General features: G+C 41.7%; 1 protein-coding gene across 8 annotated transcripts in view; it reads right to left on the bottom strand.

Annotated features, from left to right (window-relative positions):
- LOC106581613 (E3 ubiquitin-protein ligase MYCBP2) overlaps positions 1-26104 on the bottom strand; it is a 383302-nt gene that overhangs the window by 21270 nt on the left and 335928 nt on the right. For 7 of the 8 annotated variants that reach the window (XM_045704972.1, XM_045704966.1, XM_045704968.1 and 4 more), the window contains 6 exons: positions 24280-24412; positions 23817-23920; positions 20533-20721; positions 17688-17795; positions 15410-15619; positions 12096-12203 (listed from right to left, as the gene is read on the bottom strand). In XM_045704972.1, the coding sequence (XP_045560928.1) occupies positions 12096-12203; positions 15410-15619; positions 17688-17795; positions 20533-20721; positions 23817-23920; positions 24280-24412 (852 nt within the window). The remainder of the gene's footprint in view (positions 1-12095; positions 12204-15409; positions 15620-17687; positions 17796-20532; positions 20722-23816; positions 23921-24279; positions 24413-26104) is intronic. The other variant, XM_045704969.1, reaches the window with a different exon arrangement.

Here is a 26104-nt window from a genome sequence, read left to right as displayed (position 1 = left end):
GAGCATGTCAAATTCGTTAAAAATGTTTAAAGCAACAGAGTCCCACTTCTCCCTCATCATATATGACAAGTAGACCATCTGCGTTGATTAATGGCTTAACATAGGGCTATATATAATTTGGGCAGTATAAATGCCATTTGGACTATGGTTCACTGACTTTTGGATTTGGAAACCGACGTCCTATGATCGTACATGGCAAACTGACAAACATCCTGATTTGGCACATTCAATACGTTCATACATGTATAATTGACAAAAAAATAATTGGACATTTCATTTGCACATTTCTAATGGCATTTGGCAAAAAAAAGAAAAAAAGATGTCACTTTTGACTTCCTATGAAATCATATTCCAAATGCACAAATCATATGCCTTATGCACAAGCAAATATGTCACTTTTGACTTCCTATGAAATCATATTCCAAATGCACAAAACATATGCCTTATGCACAAGCAAAAACAACCCAAACAATTATGTCAATAAAATATGTCAAAAGTATGTCCATACAGCTCTTATACATGTGTAATTGACATAACAATCGAAAAAAAATAGAAAAACGGTCCAGAAACCACTTTAAGGGGTGATAAGTTTAAAAATATATATATATTTTATCAAAATCTGACCCTTGGGTGTAGACTTGGGTATCATTTGCTGTATGAAAATCCACGGTGGAGCGCGCTCGCCATCTAAAGGAAATTTGGGGTGTTACAATTGGCAATTGCCATCGGAAAATTGCCATATGATTGGCCCGGAGATGGACCGCTTTCGGTGGTATTTACAATTGTGTGTATGATTCGTGCTATGCCAATATGTTCCCATGTTATTTTGTCCAAATCAGGGGGGTTTTCCCTTACACTAGGTCTCCGTCATGGCTTTTGCACCATCAGTACAGATACCAACACATCTTGACCACCAAAGTCCATTTGATGTCACAAAGCTGTTCAGTACTTTAAAAATACCCTCTCGTTGTCCTGGTTTCCAGTGGTTTGCAGAAGAGGATGTCTTCCTTAATTGACCATTTATGAGGAAATGTTATGAATTGTTCAGCAGTCTTATGGCTTGGGGGTAGAAGCTGTTGAGGAACCTTTTGGTCCCAGACTTGGCGCTCTGGTATTTCTTGCCGTGCGGTAGCAGAGAAAACAGTCTACAACTTGGGTGACTGGAGTCTCTGACAATTTTATGGGCTTTCCTCTGACACCGCCTATTATATAGGTCCTGGATGGCAGGAAGCTTGGTCCCAGTGATGTACTGGGCCGTTCGCACTACCCTCTGTAGGGCCTTAAGGTGAAATGCCGAGCAGTTGCCATACCAGGTGGTGATGCAACCGGTCAGGATGCTCTCGTGGTGCAGCTGTAGAACCTTTTGAGGATCTGGGGACCCATGTCAAATCGTTTCAGTCTCCTGAGGAGGAAAAGGTTTTGTCGTGCCCTTTTCACGACTGTCTTGGTATGTTTGGACCATGATAGTTTGTTGGTGATGTGGACGCCAAGGAACTTGAAACTCTCAACTCGCTCCACTACAGCCCCGTCGATGTTAATGGTGGCCTGTTCGGTCTTTTCCTGTAGTCCACGATCAACTCCTTAGTCTTGCTCACATTGAGGGAGAGGTTGTTGTCCTGGCACCACACTGCCAGTTCTCTGGCCTCCTCCCTATAGGCTGTCTCATAGTTGTCGGTGATCAGGCCTACCACTTATGTCGTCAGCAAACTTAATGACGGAGATGGAGTTGTTTTCTGGCCACGCAGTTGTGGGTGAACAGGGAATACAGGAGGGGACTAACTACCCACCTCTGAGGGGCCCCAGTGTTAAGGATCAGCGTGGCAGATGTTTTTCCTACACTTACCACCTGGGGGGGTCCGTCAGGAAGTCCAGGATCCAGTTGCAGAGGGAGATGTTTAGTCCCAGAGTCCTTAGCTTAGTGATGAGCTTCGTGGGCACTATGGTATTGAACGCTGAGCTGTAGTCAATGAACAGCATTCTCACATAGTGTGGAGTGCGATTGAGATTGCGTCATCTGTGGATCTGTTGGGGCGGTATGTGAATTGGAGTGGGTCTAGGGTGTCCGGGAGGATGCTGTTGATGTGAGCCATGACCAGCCTTTCAAAGCACTTTATGGCTACTGACGTGAGTGCCACGGAGCGGTAATCGTTTAGGCAGGTTATTTTCGCTTCCTTGGGCACAGGGACTATGGAGGTCTGCTTGAAACATGTAGGCATTACAGACTCTGTCAGGGAGAGGTTGAAAATGTCAGTGAATGCACTTGACAGTTGGTCCGGGCATGCTTTGAGTACATGTCCTGGTAATCAGTCTGGCCCAGCGGCTTTGTGAATGTTGACCTGTTTAACCTGTTAGGGCTAGGGGGCAGCATTTGCACGTCTGGATAAAAAAAATGTACCCGATTTAATCTGGTTACTAATCCTACCCAGTAACTAGAATATGCATATACTTATTATATATGGATAGAAAACACTCTAAAGTTTCTAAAACTGTTTGAATGGTGTCTGTGAGTATAACAGAACTCATTTGGCAGGCAAAACCCTGAGACATTTTCTGAACAGGAAGTGGATACCTGATGTGTTGTATTGACTTTAAACCTATCCCATTGAAAAACACAGGGGCTGTCACCAGCCTTTACAAAGTGTTTTGAGTCTTCTGGAGGGAGATCTGACCGAACAAGAGCCATGGAACGATGATGTCCCATTAGACACCTGGCGCGCTCATGTTGGGTACCCTCGTTCCAATACGTTATAAAAGAGTATGCATTCGTCCACCTTGAATATTATTCATGTTCTGGTTAAAAAAGGCCCTAATGATTTATGCTATACAACGTTTGACATGTTTGAACGAACGTAAATATATTTTTTCCCCTCGTTCATGACGAGAAGTCCGGCTGGCTTAGATCATGTGCTAACAAGACGGAGATTTTTGGACATAAATGATGAGCTTTTTTGAACAAAACTACATTCGTTATGGACCTGTGATACCTGGAAGTGACATCTGATGAAGAGAATCAAAGGTAATGGATTATTTACATAGTATTTTCGATTTTAGATCTCCCCAACATGACGTCTAGTCTGTATCGCAACGCGTATTTTTCTGGGCGCAGTGCTCAGATTATTGCAAAGTGTGATTTCCCAGTAAGGTTATTTTTAAATCTGGCAAGTTGATTGCGTTCAAGAGATGTAAATCTATAATTCTTTAAATGACAATATAATATTTTACCAATGTTTTCTAATTTTAATTATTTAATTTGTGGTGTTGACTTGACTGCCGGTTATTGGAGGGAAACGATTTCCTCAACATCAATGCCATAGTAAAACGCTGTTTTTGGATATAAATATGAACTTGATAGAACTAAAAATGCATGCATTGTCTAACATAATGTCCTAGGAGTGTCATCTGATGGAGATTGTAAAAGGTTAGTGCATCATTTTAGCTGGTTTTATGGTTTTGGTGACCCTGTCTTTGACTTGACAAAACATTACACACAACTCTTGTAAATGTACTGTCCTAACATACTCTAAATTTATGCTTTCGCCGTAAAACCTTTTTGAAATCGTAAAACGTGGTTAGATTAAGGAGATGTTTATCTTTCAAATGGTGTAAAATAGTTGTATTTTTGAAAAATTTGAATTTTGACATTTATTTGGATTCAAATTTGCCGCTCTTGAAATGCACCTGCTGTTGATGGAGTGCACCACGGGTGGCACGCTAGCGTCCCACCTAGCCAATAGAGGTTAAAGGTTTTGCTCACATCGGCTACTGAGAACGCTATCACACAGTCATCCAGAACAGCTGGTGCTCTCGTGCATGCTTCTGTGTTGCTTGCCTCGAAGCGAGCATAAAAGGCATTTAGCTCATCGTGTCACTGGGCAGCTCGCATCTGGGTTTCCCTTTGTAGTCCAAAATAGGTTTCAAGCCCTGACACATCCGACGAGCGTTAGAGCCTGTGTAGTAGGATTCAAACTTAATCCTGTATTGACGCTTTGCTTGTTTGATGTTCATCTGAGGGCATAGCCTGTAACCCATGACTTCTGGTTGGGATATGTACGTACAGTCACTGTGGGGACGACATCATCGATGCACATCATTTTCCTCCTGGTTGCACATCTGACATGCTGGTAAAAATGTGGTAAAACTGATTTAAGTTTGCCTGCATTAAAGTCCCCGGCCACTAGGAGCGCCGCTTCTCGGTGAGGATTTTCTTGTATGCTTATGGCCTTATAGAGTTGGTTGAGAGCGGTCTTAGTGCCAGCTTCACTTTGTGGTGGTAGATAGACAGCTGCGAATAATACAAATGAGAACTCTTGGTAGATAGTGTGGTCTACAGCTTATCATGAGGTACTCTACCTCAGGCGAGTAATACCTCGAGACTTTTTTTAATATTAGACATCGCGCACCAGCTGTTATTGACAAAAAGACACACCCCCACCCCTCGTCTTACCAAAGGTAGCGTCTCTGTTCTGCCGGTGCATGGAAAATCCCGCTAGCTCTATATTGTCCTTATCTTCGTTCAGCCACGTCTCGGTGAAACATAAGATGTTACAGTTTTTAATGGCCTGTTGGTAGGATAATCATAATCGTAGGTCATCAATTTTATTTTCCAATGATCGCACGTTAGCAAGAAGAATTGAAGGCAATGGGAGTTTACGCGCTCGCCTCAGGATTTTCAGAAGGGTGCCCCGATATGCTGCCTCTTTTTCGTCTTTTCTTCACGCAAAAGGCGTGGATCTGGGCCTGTTCCAGTGAAAGCAGGATATTCTTCTCGTCGGACTCTCCAGTCCGCGGTGAGTAATCACTTTTCTGATGTCCAGAAGTTCTTTTCAGGCATAAGAAACAGTAGCAGCAACATTATGTACACAATAAGTAACAAAAACATGTTAAGCAAAAATAAATAACAAAATAGCATAATTGGTTGGGAGAATGTAAAACATCAGCCATGTTCTTCGGCGCCATATTTTGATCCGTAGTTCTCATCATATTTGCGTCTCTTCGATGGTCCAACGTCCCTGTCTGTTGTTCGGTGCTTTCCCGGGTAAGGGGGCAGTAGCACTTCGGCTGCATCAGATTCACAACTGTCAGTTGTGAGGTCAGAACCTTCAACCTCATGTCTTGGTTTTTGCTCTGACATGCACTGTCAACTGTGGGACCTTAAATAGACATTTGTGTGCCTTTCCAAATCATGTCCAATCAATTGAATTTATCACAGGTGGAGTCCAATCAAGTTGTAGAAACATCAAGGATGATCAATGTAAACAGGATACACATGAGCTCAATTTCATGTCTCATAATAAATACTTATGTAAATAAGGTATCTGTTTTTTACATTTTCGCTTTGTCATTATGGGTTATTCTGTGTAGATTGATGAGGAGAACATCATTTCATCCATTTTAGAATAAAGCTGTAACGTAACAACATGTGGAAAAAGGGAAGGAGTCTGAAAACTTTCCCAATGCACTGTATATCACTTTTCAGGGATGTATAGTGTGTCAATTGTGACGTATGATATTGTGTATTTAGTATTTAAATGTTTTGCAGAGGTCAGAAAATGTATTTCTATTGAAATGGACAATAAACAACTTATTATTGGAAAAACATAGACATACAATGTCCTCATTTTAAGTGATAGTGTCAGGAGTTCATGAGTGTCAAGATGTGTCCCACTATTCAAACTCGGATACTAAGTATGCAGCAACGCATTGGCCATACTAAGCAGTATGCAGGTGTGGATGATGTTACACACAGCCAAATGAATTTAACGCCCTAAGGCAGGGTTTCCCACACGCGGTCCTCGGGACCCTAAGCGGTGCACGTTTTGTTTTTCGCCCTAGCACTACACAGCTGATTTTATAATCAACTAATCATTAAGCTTTGATAATTTGAATCAGCTGTATAGTGTTAGGGGTAGAGGTCGACCGATTAATCGGAATGGCCGATTAATTAAGGCCGATTTCAACTTTTCATAACAATCGGTAACCGGCATTTTGGACACCGATTGTGGTTTTTTTTTTTTTTTTACCTTTATTTAACTAGGCAAGTCAGTTAAGAACACATTCTTATTTTCAATGACGGCCTAGGAACGGTGGGTTAACTGCCTTGTTCAGGGGCAGAACGACAGATTTTTACCTTGTCAACTCTGGGATTCGATCTTGCAACCTTCCGGTTACTAGTCCAACGCTCTAACCACCTGCCTTACATTGATTGCACTCCACGAGGAGCCTGCGTGGCAGGCTGACTACCTGTTACGCGAGTACAGCAACAAGCCAAGGTAAGTTGCTAGCTAGCATTAAACTTCTCTTATAAAAAAAACAATCAATCTTAACATAATCACTAGTTAACTACACATGGTTGATGATATTAGTTTATCTAGCGTGTCCTGCGTTGCATCTAATTTTACATTTACATTTAAGTCATTTAGCAGACGCTCTTATCCAGAGCGACTTACAAATTGGTGCATTCACCTTATGATATCCAGTGGAACAACCACTTTACAATAGTGCATCTAAATCTTTTAAGGGGGGGGGGGTTAGAAGGATTACTTTATCCTATCCTAGGTATTCCTTAAAGAGGTGGGGTTTCAGGTGTCTCCGGAAGGTGGTGATTGACTCCGCTGTCCTGGCGTCGTGAGGGAGCTTGTTCCACCATTGGGGTGCCAGAGCAGCGAACAGTTTTGACTGGGCTGAGCGGGAACTGTGCTTCCTCAGAGGTAGGGGGGCCAGCAGGCCAGAGGTGGATGAACGCAGTGCCCTTGTTTGGATGTAGGGCCTGATCAGAGCCTGACGGTATGGAGGTGCCGTTCCCTTCACAGCTCCGTAGGCAATCACCATGGTCTTGTAGCGGATGCGAGCTTCAACTGGAAGCCAGTGGAGAGAGCGGAGGAGCGGGGTGACGTGAGAGAACTTGGGAAGGTTGAACACCAGACGGGCTGCGGCGTTCTGGATGAGTTGTAGGGGTTTAATGGCACAGGCAGGGAGCCTAGCCAACAGCGAGTTGCAGTAATCCAGACGGGAGATGACAAGTGCCTGGATTAGGACCTGCGCCGCTTCCTGTGTGAGGCAGGGTCGTACTCTGCGAATGTTGTAGAGCATAAACCTACAGGATCGGGTCACCGCCTTGATGTTAGTGGAGAAAGACAGGGTGTTGTCCAGGATCATGCCAAGGTTCTTAGCACTCTGGGAGGAGGACACAAGGGAGTTGTCAAAAATATAATCGATGCGGTGCCTGTTAATTTCTCATCGAATCACAGCCAACTTTGCCAAACGGGTAATGATTTAACCTGTTATGGCTAGGGGGCAGTATTTTCACGGCTGGATAAAAAACGTACCCGATTTAATCTGGTTACTACTCCTGCCCAGTAACTAGAATATGCATATAATTATTGGCTTTGGATAGAAAACACCCTAAAGTTTCTAAAACTGTTTGAATGGTGTCTGTGAGTATAACAGAACTCATATGGCAGGCAAAAACCTGAGAAGATTTCATGCAGGAAGTGGCCTGTCTGACAAGGTGTCGTTCTTCTTGTCTCCGTTTATTGAAGAGTGAGGATCTTAGCTGTCCCGTGACACTTCCTACGGCTGCCATAGGTTCTCAGAAGGCGGCAAAATACTGAATCGTGGCTTTGCAGGCTCTGGCTGAAACAAAGTAGCGCGTTTGGGTAGTGGCTGGTTACAGTACTGTGAGACTCAGGCTCGTGCCCGCGTCGACCGAAAGCTTTGTTTTCTTTCCTCTGTTTAGCTAAATGGACATTCCCGGTCGGAATATTATCGCTTTTTTATGAGAAAAATGGCATAAAAATGGATTTTAAACAGCGGTTGACATGCTTCGAAGTACGGTAATGGAATATTTAGATTTTTTTTGTCACGAATTGCGCCATGCGCCCGACCCTGATTTACCATTTCGGATAGTGTCTGGGACGCACAAACAAAACGCCGCTATTCGGATATAACGATGGATTATTTTGGACCAAACCAACATTTGTTATTGAAGTAGCAGTCCTGGGAGTGCATTCTGACGAAGACAACAAAAGGTAATCAAACTTTTATAATAGTAAATCTGATATTGGTGAGTGCTAAACTTGCCGGGTGTCTAAATAGCTAGCCCGTGATGGCTGGGCTATGTACTTAGAATATTGCAAAATGTGCTTTCACCAAAAGCTATTTTAAAATCGGACATATCGAGTGCATAGAGGAGTTCTGTATCTATAATTCTTCAAATAATTGTTATGCTTTTTGTGAACGTTTATCGTGAGTAATTTAGTAAATTGTTAGCAAATTCCCCGGAAGTTTGCGGGGGGTATGCTAGTTCTGAACGTCACATGCTAATGTAAAAAGCTGTTTTTTGATATAAATATGAACTTGATTGAACAAAACATGCATGTATTGTATAACATAATGTCCTAGGTGTGTCATCTGATGAAGATCATCAAAGGTTAGTGCTGCATTTAGCTGTCTTCTGGGTTTTTGTGACATTATATGCTAGCTTGAAAAATGGGTGTCTGATTATTTCTGGCTTGGTACTCTGCTGACATAATCTAATGTTTTGCTTTCACTGTAAAGCCTTTTTGAAATCGGACAGTGTGGTTAGATAAAGGAGAGTCTTCTCTTTAAAATGCTGTGAAATAGTCATATGTTTGAAAAATTGAAGTTTTTGTATTTTTGAGGAATTTGTAATTCGCGCCACGCCTATCATTGGATATTGGAGCAGGTGTTCTGCTAGCGGAACGTCTAGATGTAAGAGGTTAACAAGCGCATTCCCGAAAAAAATCAGTCGTTGCACTAATGTGTACCTAACCATAAACATTAGAGGTCGACCAATTATGATTTTTCAACGCCAATACCGATTACTGGAGGACCAAAAAAGCCGATACCGATTATTCGGCAGATTTATTTATTTATTTGTAATAATGACAATTACAACAATACTGAATGAACACTTATTTTAACTTAATATAATACATTAATAAAATCTATTTAGCCTCAAATAAATAATGAAACATGTTCAATTTGATTTAAATAATGCAAAAACAAAGTGTTGGAGAAGAAAGTAAAAGTGCAATACGTGCCATGTAAAAAAGCTAACGTTTAAGTTCCTTGCTCAGAACATGAGAACATATGAAAGCTGGTGGTTCCTTTTAACATGAGTCTTCAATATTCCCAGGTAAGATGTTTTAGGTTGTAATTATTATAGGAATTATAGGACTATTTCTCTCTATACGATTTGTATTTCATATACCTTTGACTATTGGATGTTCTTATAGGCACTTTAGTATTGCCAGTGTAACAGTATAGCTTCTGTCCCTCTCCTCGCTCCTACCTGGGCTCGAACCAGGAACACATCGACAACAGCCACCCTCAAAGCAGCTTTACCCATGTAGAGCAAGGGGAACAACTACTCCAAGTCTCAGAGCGAGTGACATTTGAAACGGTATTAGCGCTCACCCGGCTAACTAGCTAGCCATTTCACATCGGTTACACCCGCCTAATCTCAGGAGTAGATAGACTGGAAGTCATAAACAGCGCAATGCATTGCGAAGGGCTGCTGGCAAAACGCACGAAACTGCTATTTTGAATGAATGCTTACGAGCCTGCTGCTGCCTACCACTGCTCAGTCAGACTGCTCTATCAAATCATAGACTTAATTATAACATAATAACACACAGAAGCACGAGCCTTCGGTCATTAATATGGTCGAATCCGGAAAATATCATCTCGAAAACAAAACATTATTCCTGTTACATTGCACAACCTTCAGTGTTATGTCATAATTACGTAAAATTCTGACATATTACCCAAAGTGTTGCATATACCCTGACTGCGTGCAATGAACGCAAAATGACACAATTTCACCTGGTTAATACTGCCTGCTAACCTGGATTTCATTTAGCTAAATATGCAGGTTTAAAAATATATACTTCTGTGTATTGATTTTAAGAAAGGCATTGATGTTTATGGTTAGGTTCAGTCGTGCAACGATTGTGCTTTTTTCGCAAATGCGCTTTTGTTAAATCATCCCCGTTTGGCGAAGTCGGCTGTCTTTGATAGGAAGAAATAGTCTTCACAGTTCGCAATGAGCCAGGCGGCCCAAACTGCTGCATATACCCCGACTCTGTTTGCAAGAGAAGTGACACATTTTCCCTAGTTAAAAGAAATTCATGTTAGCAGGCAATATTAACTAGATATGCAGGTTTAAAAATATATACTTGTGTATTGATTTTAAGAAAGGCATTGATGTTTACGGTTGGAGCAACGTGTACCTATGCGATTATATGCAACGCAGGACAGGCTAGATAAACTAGTAATATCATCAACCATGTGTAGTTAACTAGTGATTATGATTGATTGATTGTTTTTTATAAGATAAGTTTAATGCTAGCTAGCAACTTACCTTAGCTTCTTACTGCATTCGCGTAACCTCGTGCAGTGCAATGTAAAGCAGGTGGTTAGAGCGTTGGACTAGTTAACCGTAAGGTTGCAAGATTGAATCCCTGAGCTGACAAGGTAAAAATCTGTCTTTCTGCCCCTGAACAAGGCAGTTAACCCACTGTTCCTAGGCCGTCATTGAAAATAAGAATGTGTTCTTAACTGACTTGCCTAGTTAAACAAAGGTAAAAAAAATTAATATATATATCGGCCAAATCGGCGTCCAAAAATACCTATTTCCGATTGTTATGAAAACTCGAAATCGGCCCTAATTAAATCGGCCATTCCGATTAATCGGTCAACCTCTAATAAACATCAATGCCTTTCTTTAAAATCAATACACAAGTATATATTTTTAAACCTGCATATTTTTGTTAATATTACCTGCCAACATGAATTTCTTTTAACTAGGGAAATTGGGTCACTTCTCTTGCGTTCTGTGCAAGCAGAGTCAGGGTATATGCAGCAGTTTGGGCCGCCTGGCTCGTTGCGAACTGTGTGAAGACCATTTATTCCTAACAAAGACCGTAATTAATTTACCAGAATTGTACATAATTATGACATAACATTGAAGGTTGTACAATGTAACAGCAATATTTAGACTTAGGGATGCCACCCGTTAGATTCCGTATTTCACTGAAATAATAAACGTTTTGTTTTTGAAATGATAGGTTCTGGATTTTACCATATTAATGACCAAAGGCTCGTATTTCTGTGTGTCATTATGTTATAATTAAGTCTATGATTTGATATTTGATAGAGCAGTCTGACTGAGCGGTGGTAGGCAGCAGCAAGCTCGTAAGCATTCATTCAAACAGCACTTTCGTGCGTTTGCCAACAGCTCTTCGCTGTGCTTCAAGCATTGAGCTGTTTATGACTTCAAACCTATCAACTCCCGAGATTAGGCTGGTGTAACCGATGTGAAATGGCTAGCTAGTTAGCGGGGTACGCGCTAATAGCGTTTCAATCGGTGACGTCACTCGCTCTGATACCTTGAAGTAGTTGTTCCCCTTGCTCTGCAAGGGCCGCAGCTTTGTGGAGCGATGGGTAACGATGCTTCGAGGGTGGCTGTTGTCGATGTGTTCCTGGTTCAAGCCCAGGTAGGGGTGAGGAGAGGGACGGAAGCTATACTGTTACACTGGCAATACTAAAGTGCCTATAAGAACATCCAATAGTCAAAGGTATATGAAATACAAATGGTATAGAGAGAAATAGTCCTATAATTCCTATAATAACTACAACCTAAAACTTCTTACTTGGGAATATTGAAGACTCATGTTAAAAGGAACCACCAGCTTTCATATGTTCTCATGTTCTGAGCAAGGAACTTAAACGTTAGCTTTTTTACATGGCACATATTGCACTTTTACTTTCTTCTCCAACACTTTGTTTTTGCATTATTTAAACCAAATGGAACATGTTTCATTATTTATTTGAGGCTAAATTGATTTTATTAATGTATTATATTAAGTTAAAATAAAAGTGTTCTTTCAGTATTGCTGTAATTGTCATTATTACAAATAAATACATTTATTTATTTTTTTTAATCGTACGATTAATCGGTATCGGCTTTTTTGGTCCTCCAATAAACCAAAACGTCCACCACCTGGGGTCCTGAGGAATGAGTTTGGGAAACGCTGCCCAAAGGCCTTCTCTGGACCTTTCCCTCCACCCACCTGTGCCCTGGACACATCTGAGCATGCTCCACAGATCAACTCGCTGGAGTCGTAGTCGTCTCCCTGTCCTGCCTCCGCGTCACAGCGCGCCTCTCCCCCAAAGTACGCCTGCAACAGAGGAAGGAAGGGAAAGGGTCAGGGGATAAGCCTCCCAAATAAGTTTATTAGAGACAAGTGAAACTGACTGACAGACATCTGTGAAAGATATTACTTCCAAAACATTCCATGTAGGGAAAATGTATGCCTGCTGCTACTGTGTTCCCAAAGGTTTAGCTCACTATTTAAGTTTTCGTTATTTTTTTTAATTCACACGACAACACTCTTGCTAAATCGACAATAAGTTCAATCTTAAAAAATCCCTATAAGGAAAACATCCATTCTATGGTCCCGCTTTAAACGACGTGCAGCTTATAAAGGCTTAACAAAGCCTTCATAAACACTACATAAATGTGTAACAAATCATATATAAGTGTATGTCATTCTTTATAAATGTGGCATAACTGTGACATAACCGCCAAATGTGACATAACCCGAGCGAAGCAGCGGTCTAAGGCACTGCATTGGAGTGCTTGAGGCGTCACTACCAACCCGGGTTCGATCCTGGGATCTGTCGCAGCCGGGCCGCGACTGGGAGACCTATGAGGCGGTGCACAATTGGCCCAGCGTCGTCCGGGTTAGGGGAGGGTTTGGCTGGCCGGGATGTCCTTGTCCCATCGCGCTCTAGCGACTCCTGTGGCGGGCCGGGCGCATACACGCTGACACGGTCGCCAGTTATACAGTGTTTCCTCCGACACATTGGTGCGGCTGGCTTCCGGGTTAAGTGAGCAGTGTGTCAAGAAGCAGTGCAGCTTGGCAGGGTCGTGTTTCTGAGGACACATGGCTCTCAACCTTTTTGCAGCGATGGGACAAGACTAACTACCAATTGGATATCATGAAATTGGGGAGAAAAAGGGGTATAAAAAGAAAAAAAAAGAAAAAAGGTATATAGGGAGAAATATGTCAAATATGACCTAAACCTGTGCTTTATAAAGGGTGGCATAAGCACCGCTTAATAAAGGCCTTATAAATAATGTTAAATTTATTTGATGCTTCACAAAGTTCTCATGACTGTCCTGGTGTGATTCAAATGAGCAGATCAGGTTTGCAATTAATAAACTTCCACTAGACCCCCTCACCCACAGAGGGGAGGAGAGAACTGGAGTGGGGGTTTTGACACCTCACACCCTGTCATAAATTAAAGTAGAAGAAGACTCTCTCCCTCCCTCTTCAAATGCGCTTAGGAATGTGCCTTTGTTTCGCAGACAGTCTTCCCGCCGAAACTCTAACACGTTCTAACGCCAATACTGGAACAATATTTTTAACATAAGAATGTGGGGAATGGTCAGAGAGAATCTATAGAAAACTCATGTCATAATGGTTTGTCATTAAAAAGGTTATTAAGGAAATACTGTAACTTGAAAAGTATTTACACTACAGGTATGAAGTCTCCATCCTTAACGTTGTATATGAAATATGAAAAATTATTGAAGTATTTTTGTGAAGATAGATTCACTTATACCTCCTAAAATCACATTCCTATCTCCTATAAACTGTGCATAGTAAGTAGCCACACCCTGAATGAGGTCAGAGAGCGTGACAGACTGACTGACGGAACCGTCCCCTTTGGTCAGAGCGCATAAAAGGATTGGTAACAGAGATTAACATTAGACCAGGAAACGTGAGGCCGTAGCTACACGTTTGAAATGGTTAGAACTTTGAACCTCAACACGAGGTGAAGAAAATCAACTCACCTCCCAGACTATACCAGAAAGACGGCGGTGGTCGAATCCTGAATACCAATGAGGGGGGAAAAACTCCCCTCTCAGACAATCACTGGTACAGCTGATGAGCTGTCCTGAGTCAAATATCTAGAAAAGCAAACTCTTCAAACCATCCTACCACTCTTGCCAAATCACCGTAGTATGCTACTCTCATCACCACCATGGGAACCATCGACACGGCTGGTTAACCCATCTTCAAAGAAGCAGCTTCAGGAGCGAACGGAACAGAGTGAACTCTGTAGTTCTGTTCAGGACTATACGACACGACGGACAAAGACATTCACATGTAAATACATTCATGATTTCTTATTCCAAATGGGCGGCGGTTCATGTGCAAAATATTTGATTACTGTGAGAATAGTTTCGAAAATGTATTGAGGATAAGTCTCTCTCTCCCTCTCTCTATTGCCAACGCAACAATATACATTGTAATACAATTATAAAGAATAACAAATATAAAATGGTAGCAAATAATAATACTACAAAATGAAATGAAAAAATAATAAAATGCTAACAGTCAATAGTAGAAATGTAATAAATATAAAAAGCTAAACATGGAAAATGAAACTATAACTTATAACTAAATAACTGCTATCTTCATCATTACATCAGTGCTACAACTAACATCATCATTACCACTACCACCACTAAACTGTTATCATTACCATCACCCCATACTACCCATACCACTACTATACGGAATGATAATCACAGCAAGAATAATATTAATAACAATAATAGTAATAACAATAAAACTAATAATAAGTAGGTTACTGTTTACTATGCAGATGTTATTATTCAGTGTCCCTCAGGCTATGGCAGGCAAATACATATCTGACTGCAAGAAGAGCCATTGCTCCTTCGCCAATGAGTATTTTTAGTTTTAAAATGTGGAATAAATGTAGTCATTTCTGTGAATAATGAATATCTTGGTAAGGAATATTTCTCACAGTAAAGGAGAAGGTGCATCTCTGTCTCTACCTCCCCTGTCGTGCAGTGACCACATACACGCTCCTCTTTGGGTAGCCATGTCTTTTTATGTCTGCCGGTTTCTATTGCCAATTGGTGGTCACTCAGCCTGTACTTGGTAATGATCTGTCTCTGCTTCGTATTTCTGACAGAGTAGAGATAATCAGCCAATTCGTATTCTCAGTTTAGTGCCAGATAGCAATTCAGCCTATTTTTGTCTTTGTAAGAAAACATTATAGCATAGGCCTATACAACGTCTGAGCCATGTTTACATAGTGATTGCACACGCATACTGCACTTTATTTTAGTGTTGCTGTTGATGAGTAATCATATGTTCTCATCAGGCATTATATGACTCATGATCATATATGTAAATCAGGAATACCAACATTTAGCATTTTCTTAGATAAACAAAAATGAACTACAGTAACTGTTGGCATTTCATATCGAAACCGAACCATGACCCTAAAACAACAATATGTACCAAACCATGGGTTTGGTGAACCGTTACACCCTAGTGCCTACCTTTTGGCACTTGTAGCAGACGTAGTAGGCGTATCGATTCATTGCGAAGCCGGCCGGGTCGTTGTGGAAGCGGGCACCGGGCGTGGTGATGGCCTCGCTCTTGTGCAGCCCCTCATACTCCATCCTCATCAGAGCCTTCCTCCGTACGTCCTCAAACAGCTCCTTGATAGGGTCCAGCAGGTCCTTGATAACCGAGTGGTTGATCATGTTCTGGGAGGAAAAATGCAACAGCCCAGTCAAGTAAGAGTCAATTCTATCTCCTTTTTTAACTCGGTTGGCACAATGTTAGTTAGTTCAAACTCAGTCAGAGCTGTTATGATCCAAGCACGTTACATTGAAAATCATGAAGATATGAATCTTTGCAAGGTCAATTTGTAAACTCTACATAACACAATTCATTGCCACTCATTGGAACTTTTGCTTTGTTTTATTTTATTGACCAGATAGGACAGTGAAGAGCAGAAAGTAAAGGTAGGAGGAGTGCGAGTCAGAAGGGCAGTAGGTTGGATTCGAACCCATGCAAGTCCTGTGAATGCTGAGGTCAGAGGCACTAACCATTAGACCACACAGGCCACATCATCTCTGTTAAACCTATTCATGGTTATGTATGTGTTTTATAGTGTGCCTATGGCCCTACTACTTGCAAAAATTCCAGTTATTTTAGAGAAGTAAATCCTTTCCAATGTGTGGTGGATACGGTTTCCCATGTAGCCCTTTGTGGTGTAAAGTGGGTGCGTATCAGGTATCATAGGGTACCTGCGCGCTGCACATACTATATGCATGGTAACAGAGAGCCTCAATTCTGGTATAAGGGGGAGCATAAGTATGGAATACCACTAGAAATGCCGGCTAGAAATGCTTTGTGTGCAAGACTAATGTCACGGCCCCTCCTCTGCAGTGCAGGGGCGATTCCTCCTGCAGGCAGAGGAGGGTCGTTAGTGATTGGAGCTGGCGTGATTGGAGCCACCTGGGCTCAGGGTATTTAAACCTGCTGCTTCACTAACCACGCTCTCGCTCCCTGCTCCTCCAGGTATGATCCTGTTTTGTTTGTTCCTTTTGTAGGTTTACTTAGTTTCCACTCAGTCATGTTCACACACACAGATTCATGCATCCATGCACCTTACATACACCCTACATTATGACATTTCCACACCTCATTCCTTTTTCTTTGTTTAAAGTTAATAGTTTGGTTTATAATAAAGAATATTTTGATTGGCCTATACCTATTGTCCATGTCCCCTCATTTTTGGCACAGGCTATGAGCCGGCCTGTGACACTAGTGACAAGTACATTTCAGTAAAATAGACAAAAAACCTGAAAAGGGGCGAGCCCTCCATACAAAGCAAACAAACCAGCAAACCAACCTGGTGAACTAAACCAGCAAATCAATAAGCAGATCTAAATCCATACTTGGTGCATTTATGAGGGAATAGATGGAAGATAAACGGGCGGGATGTTCTCCCACTGTTCTAGACCATATTTGAGGCTGTGTATTACTAGATGTTCCAGGGCGATACTGGAGATTAGTATTATATTCACCATAGCCTGGCAACAAGGGCGCAGCCAATTTGCTGAGGTTGTCTTTCAACTTCTGGCGCATTGATAGACAGCTGGTGATGTGATTAGATATAAATTACATTTGTCAAAACAATTAAATAACTTGCACAGAATTTGAAAGATCTTGTAATTCTCTGGTGAGAAAAGTTATTGAAAAGGATAAGGCTCAACGGTTGCTCACTATTAAAAACTACATTTTATTTAAGTAATAGTTAAAACCTTCACTTTCAGCTTTCATCAATTGATTTCATCTGAAAAAATTTAAGTAGTATAAGCACTCAGTAGCCGACGTTAGCATAATTTGCATTCTCATAGAATAATAACTGGCGGGTTAGCTAGTTAAATTTGTAGCACAACAGATTGCAAATATCCTAATGTTATCTACATAAAAACATTTCAGCACCGTTTCTGTCTTTTGCCATTGGTATTCTGTGTCTAACAACATTGCCCTTTCAAGCATTGATCTTCGATTTAAAAGAAATACAGCCTGTATGGAGAACGATCATTAGATAGTCTAATAAGCTAGTCTAGCTAACCCGCCATGTTACGTTTCCGGGAATGCTAACGTCGGCTTCCAAGTGCTTATATTACGTGAAAACGACACATTTAGTTCTTATTTAATTCTGGTTTTGCTTGTGTGTCAATGGGCCGGATGTTGAAAGACAACCGCTTTCGAAATGGCTCGGGTCAAGTGGGCGGGGCTACATAAGTTGAATAGTACCTTGCAAATGGGGCAGGACATGAAGCCGAAGGTGATCCTGGGCCCGAGCCAGCGGTTCTCCAGAACACGACGGGTACACTGGAGGTGGAACACGTGACTGCAGTCCAGCTGAGGAAAAGAACAGAAACCACACATAGAACATTTGGAACTTGACCTCGAAACATCTATGGCCTAAAGACAAACAAGGTCGTTGGTTCAAATAGTATTTCTATTATTATCAAACACTTTAGCTAAACATGATTGAACCCGCCTGGGGCGTTGAAACTAATATAACAGTCCCACGAGTTCAAATTCCACCCATCTGGCACTCCAGGCAGGCAAAAACCCTCAAAAGTATTTGAAAGAAAACAGATTATAATAAACCCAGGTGTGAGTCACTGTCTGAATCAAGCTAGTATTATAGAGATACAATATAATACTATCAACAATAGTATTTGTATCGTCTATATACTGTAAATGCAGTTGCCACAGTATTGAAGCCATTGGACGCAGTTTATCATAGCGCATTGCGCTTTAGTAAGGGCGATAGGTTCAGTATACACAATTTTGCATTTTATCAGAAGGTTGGCTGGCCCTCTTTGAAGTAGCGTAGATCAATGCAGTGCTCTCGGTCTATAAAGCCCTCTTACATAAACTTCTGCCGTACCTTACGTCATTGTTAACGCACTGTACACACACGTACACATGGATTTTGTATTGTAGATATGTGGTAGTAGAGTGATAGACTGAGGTCACACACTTAATGTGTTGTGAAAGGTGTTATGAAATGTTATGTCATGTAATATTTGAAATTGTATATAACTGCCTTAATATTGCTGGACCCCAGGAAGAGTAGCTGCGATCCTTAATAAATACAAAATTGATCCCCTGCTGATTTTGTACGTTTGCCCACTTACAAATAAATGATCAGTCTATAATTTTAATAGTAGGTTTATTTGAACAGTGAGAGACAGAATAACAACAAAAAAATTCAGAAAAACGCATGTCAAAAATGTTATAAAATGATTTGGGTTTTAATGAGGGAAATCAGTATTTGACTCCTCTGCAAAACATGACTTAGTACTTGGTGGAAAAACCCTTGTTGGCAATCACAGAGGTCAGACGTTTCTTGTAGTTGGCCACCAGGTTTGCACACATCTCAGGAGAGATTTTGTCCCACTCCTCTTTGCAGATCTTCTCCAAGTCATTAAGGATTCGAGGCTGACGTTTGGCAACTCGAACCTTCAGCTCCCTCCACAGATTTTCTATGGGATTAAGGTCTGGAGACTGGCTAGGCCACTCCAGAACCTTAATGTGCTTCTTCCTGAGCCACTCCTTTGTTGCCTTGGCCATGTGTTTTGGGTCATTGTCATACTGGAATACCATCCACGACCCATTTTCAATGCCCTAGCTGAGGGAAGGAGGTTCTCACCCAAGATTTGACGGTACATTGCCCCGTCCATCATCTCTTTGATGCGGTGAAGTTGTCCTGTCCCCTTAGCAGAAAAACACCCCCAAAGCATAATGTTTCCACCTCTATGTTTGATGGTGGAGATGGTGTTCTTGGGATCATAGGCAGCATTCCTCCTCCTCCAAACACGACGAGTTGATGTCAAAGAGCTCCATTCTGGTCTCATCTGACCACAACACTTTCACCAGTTGTCCTCTGAGTCATTCAGATGTTCATTGGCAAACTTCAGACGGGCATGTATATGTATTCTTGAGCAGGGGGACCTTGCAGGATTTCAGTCTTTCACGGCGTAGTGTGTTACCAATTGTTTTCTTGGTGACAATGGTCCATGCCGCCTTGAGATCATTCACAAGATCCTCCCGTGTAGTTCTGGGCTGATTCCTCACCGTTCTCATGATCATTGCAACTCCACGAGGTGAGATCTTGCATGGAGCCTCAGGCAGAGGGATATTCACAGTTCTTTTGTGTTTCTTCCATTTGCGAAAAATCGCAACAAATGTTGTCACCTTCTCACCAAGCTGCTTGGCGATGGTCTTGTAGCCCATTCCAGCCCTGTGTAGGTCTACAATCTTGTCCCTGACATCCTTGGAGAGCTCTTTGGTCTTGGCCATGGTGGAGAGTTTGGAATCTGATTGATTGATTGCTTCTGTGGACAGGTGTCTTTTTTACAGGTAACAAGCTGCGGTTAGGAGCACTCCCTTTAAGTGTGTGCTCATAATCTCAGCTCGTTACCTGTATAAAAGACACCTGGGAGCCAGAAATCTTTCTGATTGAGAAGGGGTCAAATACCTATTTCCCTCATTAAAATGCAAATCAATTTATAACATTTTTGACATGCGTTTTTCTGGATTTTTTTATTGTTATTCTGTCTCTCACTGTTCAAATAAACCTACCATTACAATTATAGACGGATCATTTCTTTGTCAGTGGGCAAACATACAAAATCAGCAGGGGATCAAATACTTTTTTCCCCCACTGTAAGATCGCAGACCCGGAATCAGGGATGGCTAACCCTGGAGATCCGTTCTCTCTCCACAGAGTTAGGTAAATCTGCTTAATTTTAAAATGTTGTATTAATATCAAGCAGATATTAATACCTATTAGTACCTACCAGATACCTAACTCAGTGGATGTCCAAAATTCCTTAAAGTTGGTTGTTGGTGCCTCTAGCGCAATTCAGTCCAATTCAGGGCCTTTTTACTGAAGAATGTGTTTGTTTCATATGATTGTGTTTTGCTTTCCGTGTTTTGTGTGTGCTTTTCATGTATTGTGTAATTTGATGTTCATTGATGCATTCATGCAAGGCTCATCTGCAAAAGAGACTGTGGTTTCAGCATGACTCCCTGTTTAAATAAAGGTGAAATAAAATGTAATTCTGTGTACAGTATAGTATACCTGGACAGAGGGAGCGGCAGAGAGCGCCTCAGTGAAGCAGATCATGCACATGTCGTCAGCGTCCTGTTTCAGGCAGCCTGTGCTCTTGTTGCAGCCGTGCAGACAGGGCAGGCAGCTCTTCTCATTCCTCACCCCACCACAGAGGTGGCCGCATGCTTGTGTCTTACTGCACGCCAGCTTGGCATACTCCTACAGAGGGCACGGAGGGGAGTGAGGGTCAGGCGATGGGCTTTATCGAATACATCTAATCAAATCCACTTTATTGAAAGTGCATTTACAATAGCAACACCCTTTGCAGTGCAATACTGTACAGCAGGGTCGGGGGTCAAATTGAGTGAGTGCCTAGGAATTCAATTCATGAATTGTAGAATTTAAAATAAATTTGTATCTGTGTGTAAATACAACACCAGTAGCCAGTTGCCATTGTATTTGAGCTTCACCTTTTACTATGCCCAGTTGGTTTTATATATGCATTTAATTGTGTACAAATAATTCAACTAAATAATATATATTGAACAAAAATATAAACGCAATATGCAGCAACTTCAGCGATTTTACTGAGTTACAGTTCATAGAAGGAAATCAGTCAATTGAAATGAACAGGACTGAGTCTGAGAAACGCTGGATCAGGCTATGGATGGTAGCCATTCAAAGGTAGTGTGCCTCCTCTACTAGGCATAAGAATTAATGACCAACATGCGCAAGGCATCTCAGAGGGTTTTCTGGTTTTTGGTAACGCAAAAGTAATGTAACATGTTACTTTCCATGGTAAGTAATGTTGTAATTACTTTTAAAGTAATGTTGCCCAACATTGTCCCTAACTGTCTAGCTTTCATTTCAGAGATTATTAACGAGCTGGACACAGTCAAGAAACTGTGTGATCCATTTATAATTTTTACACAGTTTAGATTTGGTTTTAGTCATTTTAAAGTATATTAAGATCGACCTGCGAGCCTGATTGGACCCCCTCGAGGATGTGCCTTTTCCCTTTTCTGAAACATAAAAAATATATAGATGAATGAAAAGTTATATTTTTTTGCACGATTAGAGAAAAAATTATGTTCCAATAAAGAGATACAGATCTTCCTCTCTGATTATGGGTGAACTATGCCTCTTTTAGCCTCCACAAGAGGCTACAATTTATGTAATAGGTTGCTAAGTGTTGAACTAAGGTAGTTATAGGATTTTAACAAGATGGTCCACTTTTTTATTTTTATTAAAAAAATATATATATTTGCTCGCCTCTCTTTAAAAATATTTTTATCCGTTAAACATTACATTTGTGGGGCCTCCTGAGTGGCGGTCTAAGGCACTGCATCACAGTGCTAGAAGCATCACTACAGACTCAGGTTAGATCCCGGGCTGTATCACAACTGGCCGTGATCGGGAGTCCCATAGGGCGGCGCACAATTGGCCCAGCATCGTCCGAGTTAGGCCGTGGGGGGGCTTAACTTGGCTCATCGCGCTCTAGCGACTCCTTGTGGCGCCTCAGGCTGACCTCAGTCGTCAGTTGAACGGTGTTTCCTCCGACACATTGGTGCGGCCGGCTTCTGGGTTAAGAGGGCGGGTGTTAACCTGTTATGGCTAGGGGGCAGTATTTTCACGGCTGGATAAAAAACGTACCCGATTTAATCTGGTTACTACTCCTGCCCAGTAACTAGAATATGCATTTAATTATTGCCTTTGGATAGTAAACACTCCAAAGTTTCTAAAACTGTTTGAATGGTGTCTGTGAGTATAACAGAACTCATATGGCAGGTCAAAACCTGAGAGATTCCTTTACAGGAAGTGGCCTGTCTGACCATTTCTTGAACCTCTTTGCCATCTCTATCTTTTACAAAGGATCTCTGCTCTAACGTGAGACTTCCTACGTCTTCCATGGGCGCTCAGAGCCCGGGAAAAACCTGAATGTCGTCATCCCAGCCCCAGGCTGAAACACATTATCGCCTTTCTCAAGTGGCGATCAAGGGACTGTGGGCTTAGGCGCGTGCCCTGGCCGCCCCCGTCTTTGTGATTTTTCCTCTGTTTGCCGAAAAGGAGATTCCCGGTCGGAATATTATCGCTTTTTTACGAGATAAATTGCATAAAAATTGATTTTAAACAGCGGTTGACATGCTTCGAAGTACGGTAATGGAATATTTAGAATTTTTTTGTCACGAATTGTGCCATGCGCGCGACCCTGATTTACCATTTCGGATAGTGTCTGGGAGCACGAACAAAACGCCGCTATTCGGATATAACGATGGATTATTTTGGACCAAACCAACATTTGTTATTGAAGTAGCAGTCCTGGGAGTGCATTCTGACGAAGACAACAAAAGGTAATCAAACTTTTATAATAGTAAATCTGATTTTGGTGAAGGCTAAACTTGCCGGGTGTCTAAATAGCTAGCCCGTGATGGCTGGGCTATGTACTTAGAATATTGCAAAATGTGCTTTCACCAAAAAGCTATTTTAAAATCGGACATATCGAGTGCATAGAGGAGTTCTGTATCTATAATTCTTAAAATAATTGTTATGCTTTTTGTGAACGTTTATCGTGAGTAATTTAGTAAATTGTTAGCAAATTCCCCGGAAGTTTGCGGGGGGTATGCTAGTTCTGAACGTCACATGCTAATGTAAAAAGCTGTTTTTTGATATAAATATGAACTTGATTGAACAAAACATGCATGTATTGTATAACATAATGTCCTAGGTGTGTCATCTGATGAAGATCATCAAAGGTTAGTGCTGCATTTAGCTGTCTTCTGGGTTTTTGTGACATTATATGCTAGCTTGAAAAATGGGTGTCTGATTATTTCTGGCTTGGTACTTTGCTGACATAATCTAATGTTTTGCTTTTGCTGTAAAGCCTTTTTGAAATCGGACAGTGTGGTTAGATAAAGGAGAGTCTTGTCTTTAAAATGCTGTGAAATAGTCATATGTTTGAAAAATTGAAGTTTTTGTATTTTTGAGGAATTTGTAATTCGCGCCACGCCTATCATTGGATATTGGAGCAGGTGTTCCGCTAGCGGAACGTCTAGATGTAAGAGGTTAAGAAGTACGGTTTGGCGGGTCATGTTTCGGAGGATGCACGACTCGACCTTCGCCTCCTGGTGGGGAGTTGCAGCGATGAGACAAGATCGAAATTGGGGAGAAAAAGTGGGTAAAATACCAAAGAATCTAAAATACAAACAAAAAATATATAACTGTACGGCCTAAGTGTTGAACACTGAAAAGAGCTAGCTATATAGATCCAATCTGTTACTATAATCATTATGACGGATATTGTGAGTGGTTGGTACCTGGCAGTCTGGGTCAGAGCAGACACTGCCCATAGCCGAGAGCTCGGTGCCGTTCCTGGTGCCACAGAACCTGCAGGCATCTGAGCTGCTGGAGGCTGGTTTCCCTGCACACAGAGGCAGAGCATTAGCTATGCACGAGAGAAGGCTAGAGAAGGAATACATAACCTTGTCATAGAAATCATACGGCAGATGCTATTCACAGTTATGACAGTCTTATGATTGTAAAAAATTTGAAAGGTAAAAACAATAAAGTAGTAGCTCCACTTTAACTGTCATCATATTGATTACATCTATCCAGTCCCTCTCAGATCTGCATGTGTCTAGGGGGTAATGGCTAGCTAGGGGTTGTTTCTTGATTACATCTATCCAGTCCCTCTCAGATTTGCACGTGTCTAGGGGGTAATGGCTAGCTAGGGGTTGTTTCTTGACAGGGTCAGAAAAGGGTCTGGATAGGTTCTGTTACCCGAGTGTTCCCTGAACTCCACCATGGCCTTCATGGTCTTGGAGTCGGCCAGAGCCATGAGCCAGAAGAGCTTCGTCCTCCCACAGCCCTCGTGGAGGTCCACCTTGATTGCCTCCTCCTCCTCCTTAAACACCTGGAGAGAAACAGCAGGGAGACCAGGGATACCACCATATTAAATTACACATCATGCCTGCCAGAAAGGGCTGAGTTGGATTTTAGGGTCTATAAGATGTTTAAGACATATTGTCAGAATTAATGGTAATATTGAAAAAAACATCTTGGCGATATCCAGATTTTCATACCTTTATAGTACCATACCGGGGTATATGGTATTACCGGGGTGCACACAAGGTGCACCATTTATAAAAATAAATAAATAAATAAATAAAGCATTCTTGGGGCAGAAAACAAATGTAAGCAGCAGGAATCCTGATCCAGGAGGGGATTGATTGTCTCTGTTGTAACCAAGCTTGATCTTGCAAGCTAGCCATTTAGCTAGCAAGTTAGTTAACCCCCTAAGGTCTATGTCCGCGCCCCACTGAAATCGAATTAGCATAATAAAGAAATCCCCATAAAAATGTCAGTTTAAGCTATATATACATTATATATACAAAAGTATGTGGATACCCCTTCAAACAAGTGGATTAGGCTATTTCAGCTACACCCATTGCTGACAAGTGTGTGAAATCGAGCACACAGCCATGCAATCTCCATAGACAAACATTGGCAGTAGAACGGCCTTACTGAAGAGCTCAGTGACCATCCTCTACGTTGTGTATGAAAAATGTTGTGTTTTCGTTAAGGGATGTGATCTTAGAAACTATAAGAGGAAATTATTTCTATAACTTTGTACAAGTGAGTAGTCACCTTCCCCTTGAGTGAGGTCAGAGAGCGTGTCAGCCTGACGAACCGCCCCTTTTGAAGAACTGTATAATATGAGGGGTTAAAAATTAACATATCAGACCAGAGGCCTTGAGCTGCAGCTCACGTCCAAAGTGGTTTGATCTCAACACGAGGTAGAGACAATAACGTCACCTCCCGGACAATCACTGGTATGGCTGATTAGCGGTCCTAAGTAAAATATTTAGAAAAGTGAACTTAAGTGGGACCATTCTACTACTCTTCTTAAACCATTGTATTACGCTACTCTTATCACCTCCATGGGAACCATCGACACGGCTGGCTAGCCTATCTTCAAAGAGGCAGCCTCAGGAGCGAATGGAAGTGAAATCAACTTTGTAGCACTCACTCCACTTAGCGGGTGCGTTGTCAGGGATAGGAGTGTTGCGAGATGACGCACAACAACGATATCTACCACGAAACCACAATATCAATAACCACAGCGGTCAAAATAACTAAAGTACGTCACCAGCGTAACGGCTACCGCTACAATCAACGTGATCGCTACGTTCCTGCACCCAATCCACACAAAGTGTCAGGGCACAAGGGTAACAAAGGGTTTAATGACGACCAAATTGTAGACCGATGCTTTCTAGGAGCTCTGCTAAGAGAAGTACAAAAGCGCCAAAAATTTGAGAAAGAGGAAAAAGATAAGTCACCATGACTAGTCGTGGAATTGCAGTAGAACAGGTCCGCAAAAAAATAAACATAATTTGCGAGGACGTAAACAATCAACTTACCCCAGCTCTCACTTGAAACCATAGCCAGGGCCCGCTCGATCAAGCAACAAGCCCACGGGCTTGGACTATACACTCAGATACAAATGTTGCGACGCACAAGGTAAATACCATCGCAAAAGCCAATAACACTCAAACTCAGGTAAGTCGATCTGTTTTAACTATGAACACAAATGGCATCTTGGACA

This window comes from Salmo salar, chromosome ssa21, assembly GCF_905237065.1.
Source record: "Salmo salar chromosome ssa21, Ssal_v3.1, whole genome shotgun sequence".
NCBI classification, from domain to species: domain Eukaryota; kingdom Metazoa; phylum Chordata; class Actinopteri; order Salmoniformes; family Salmonidae; genus Salmo; species Salmo salar.
Note: the sequence above shows the minus strand (reverse complement) of the source record. Positions and strands in the feature narration are given on the sequence as shown.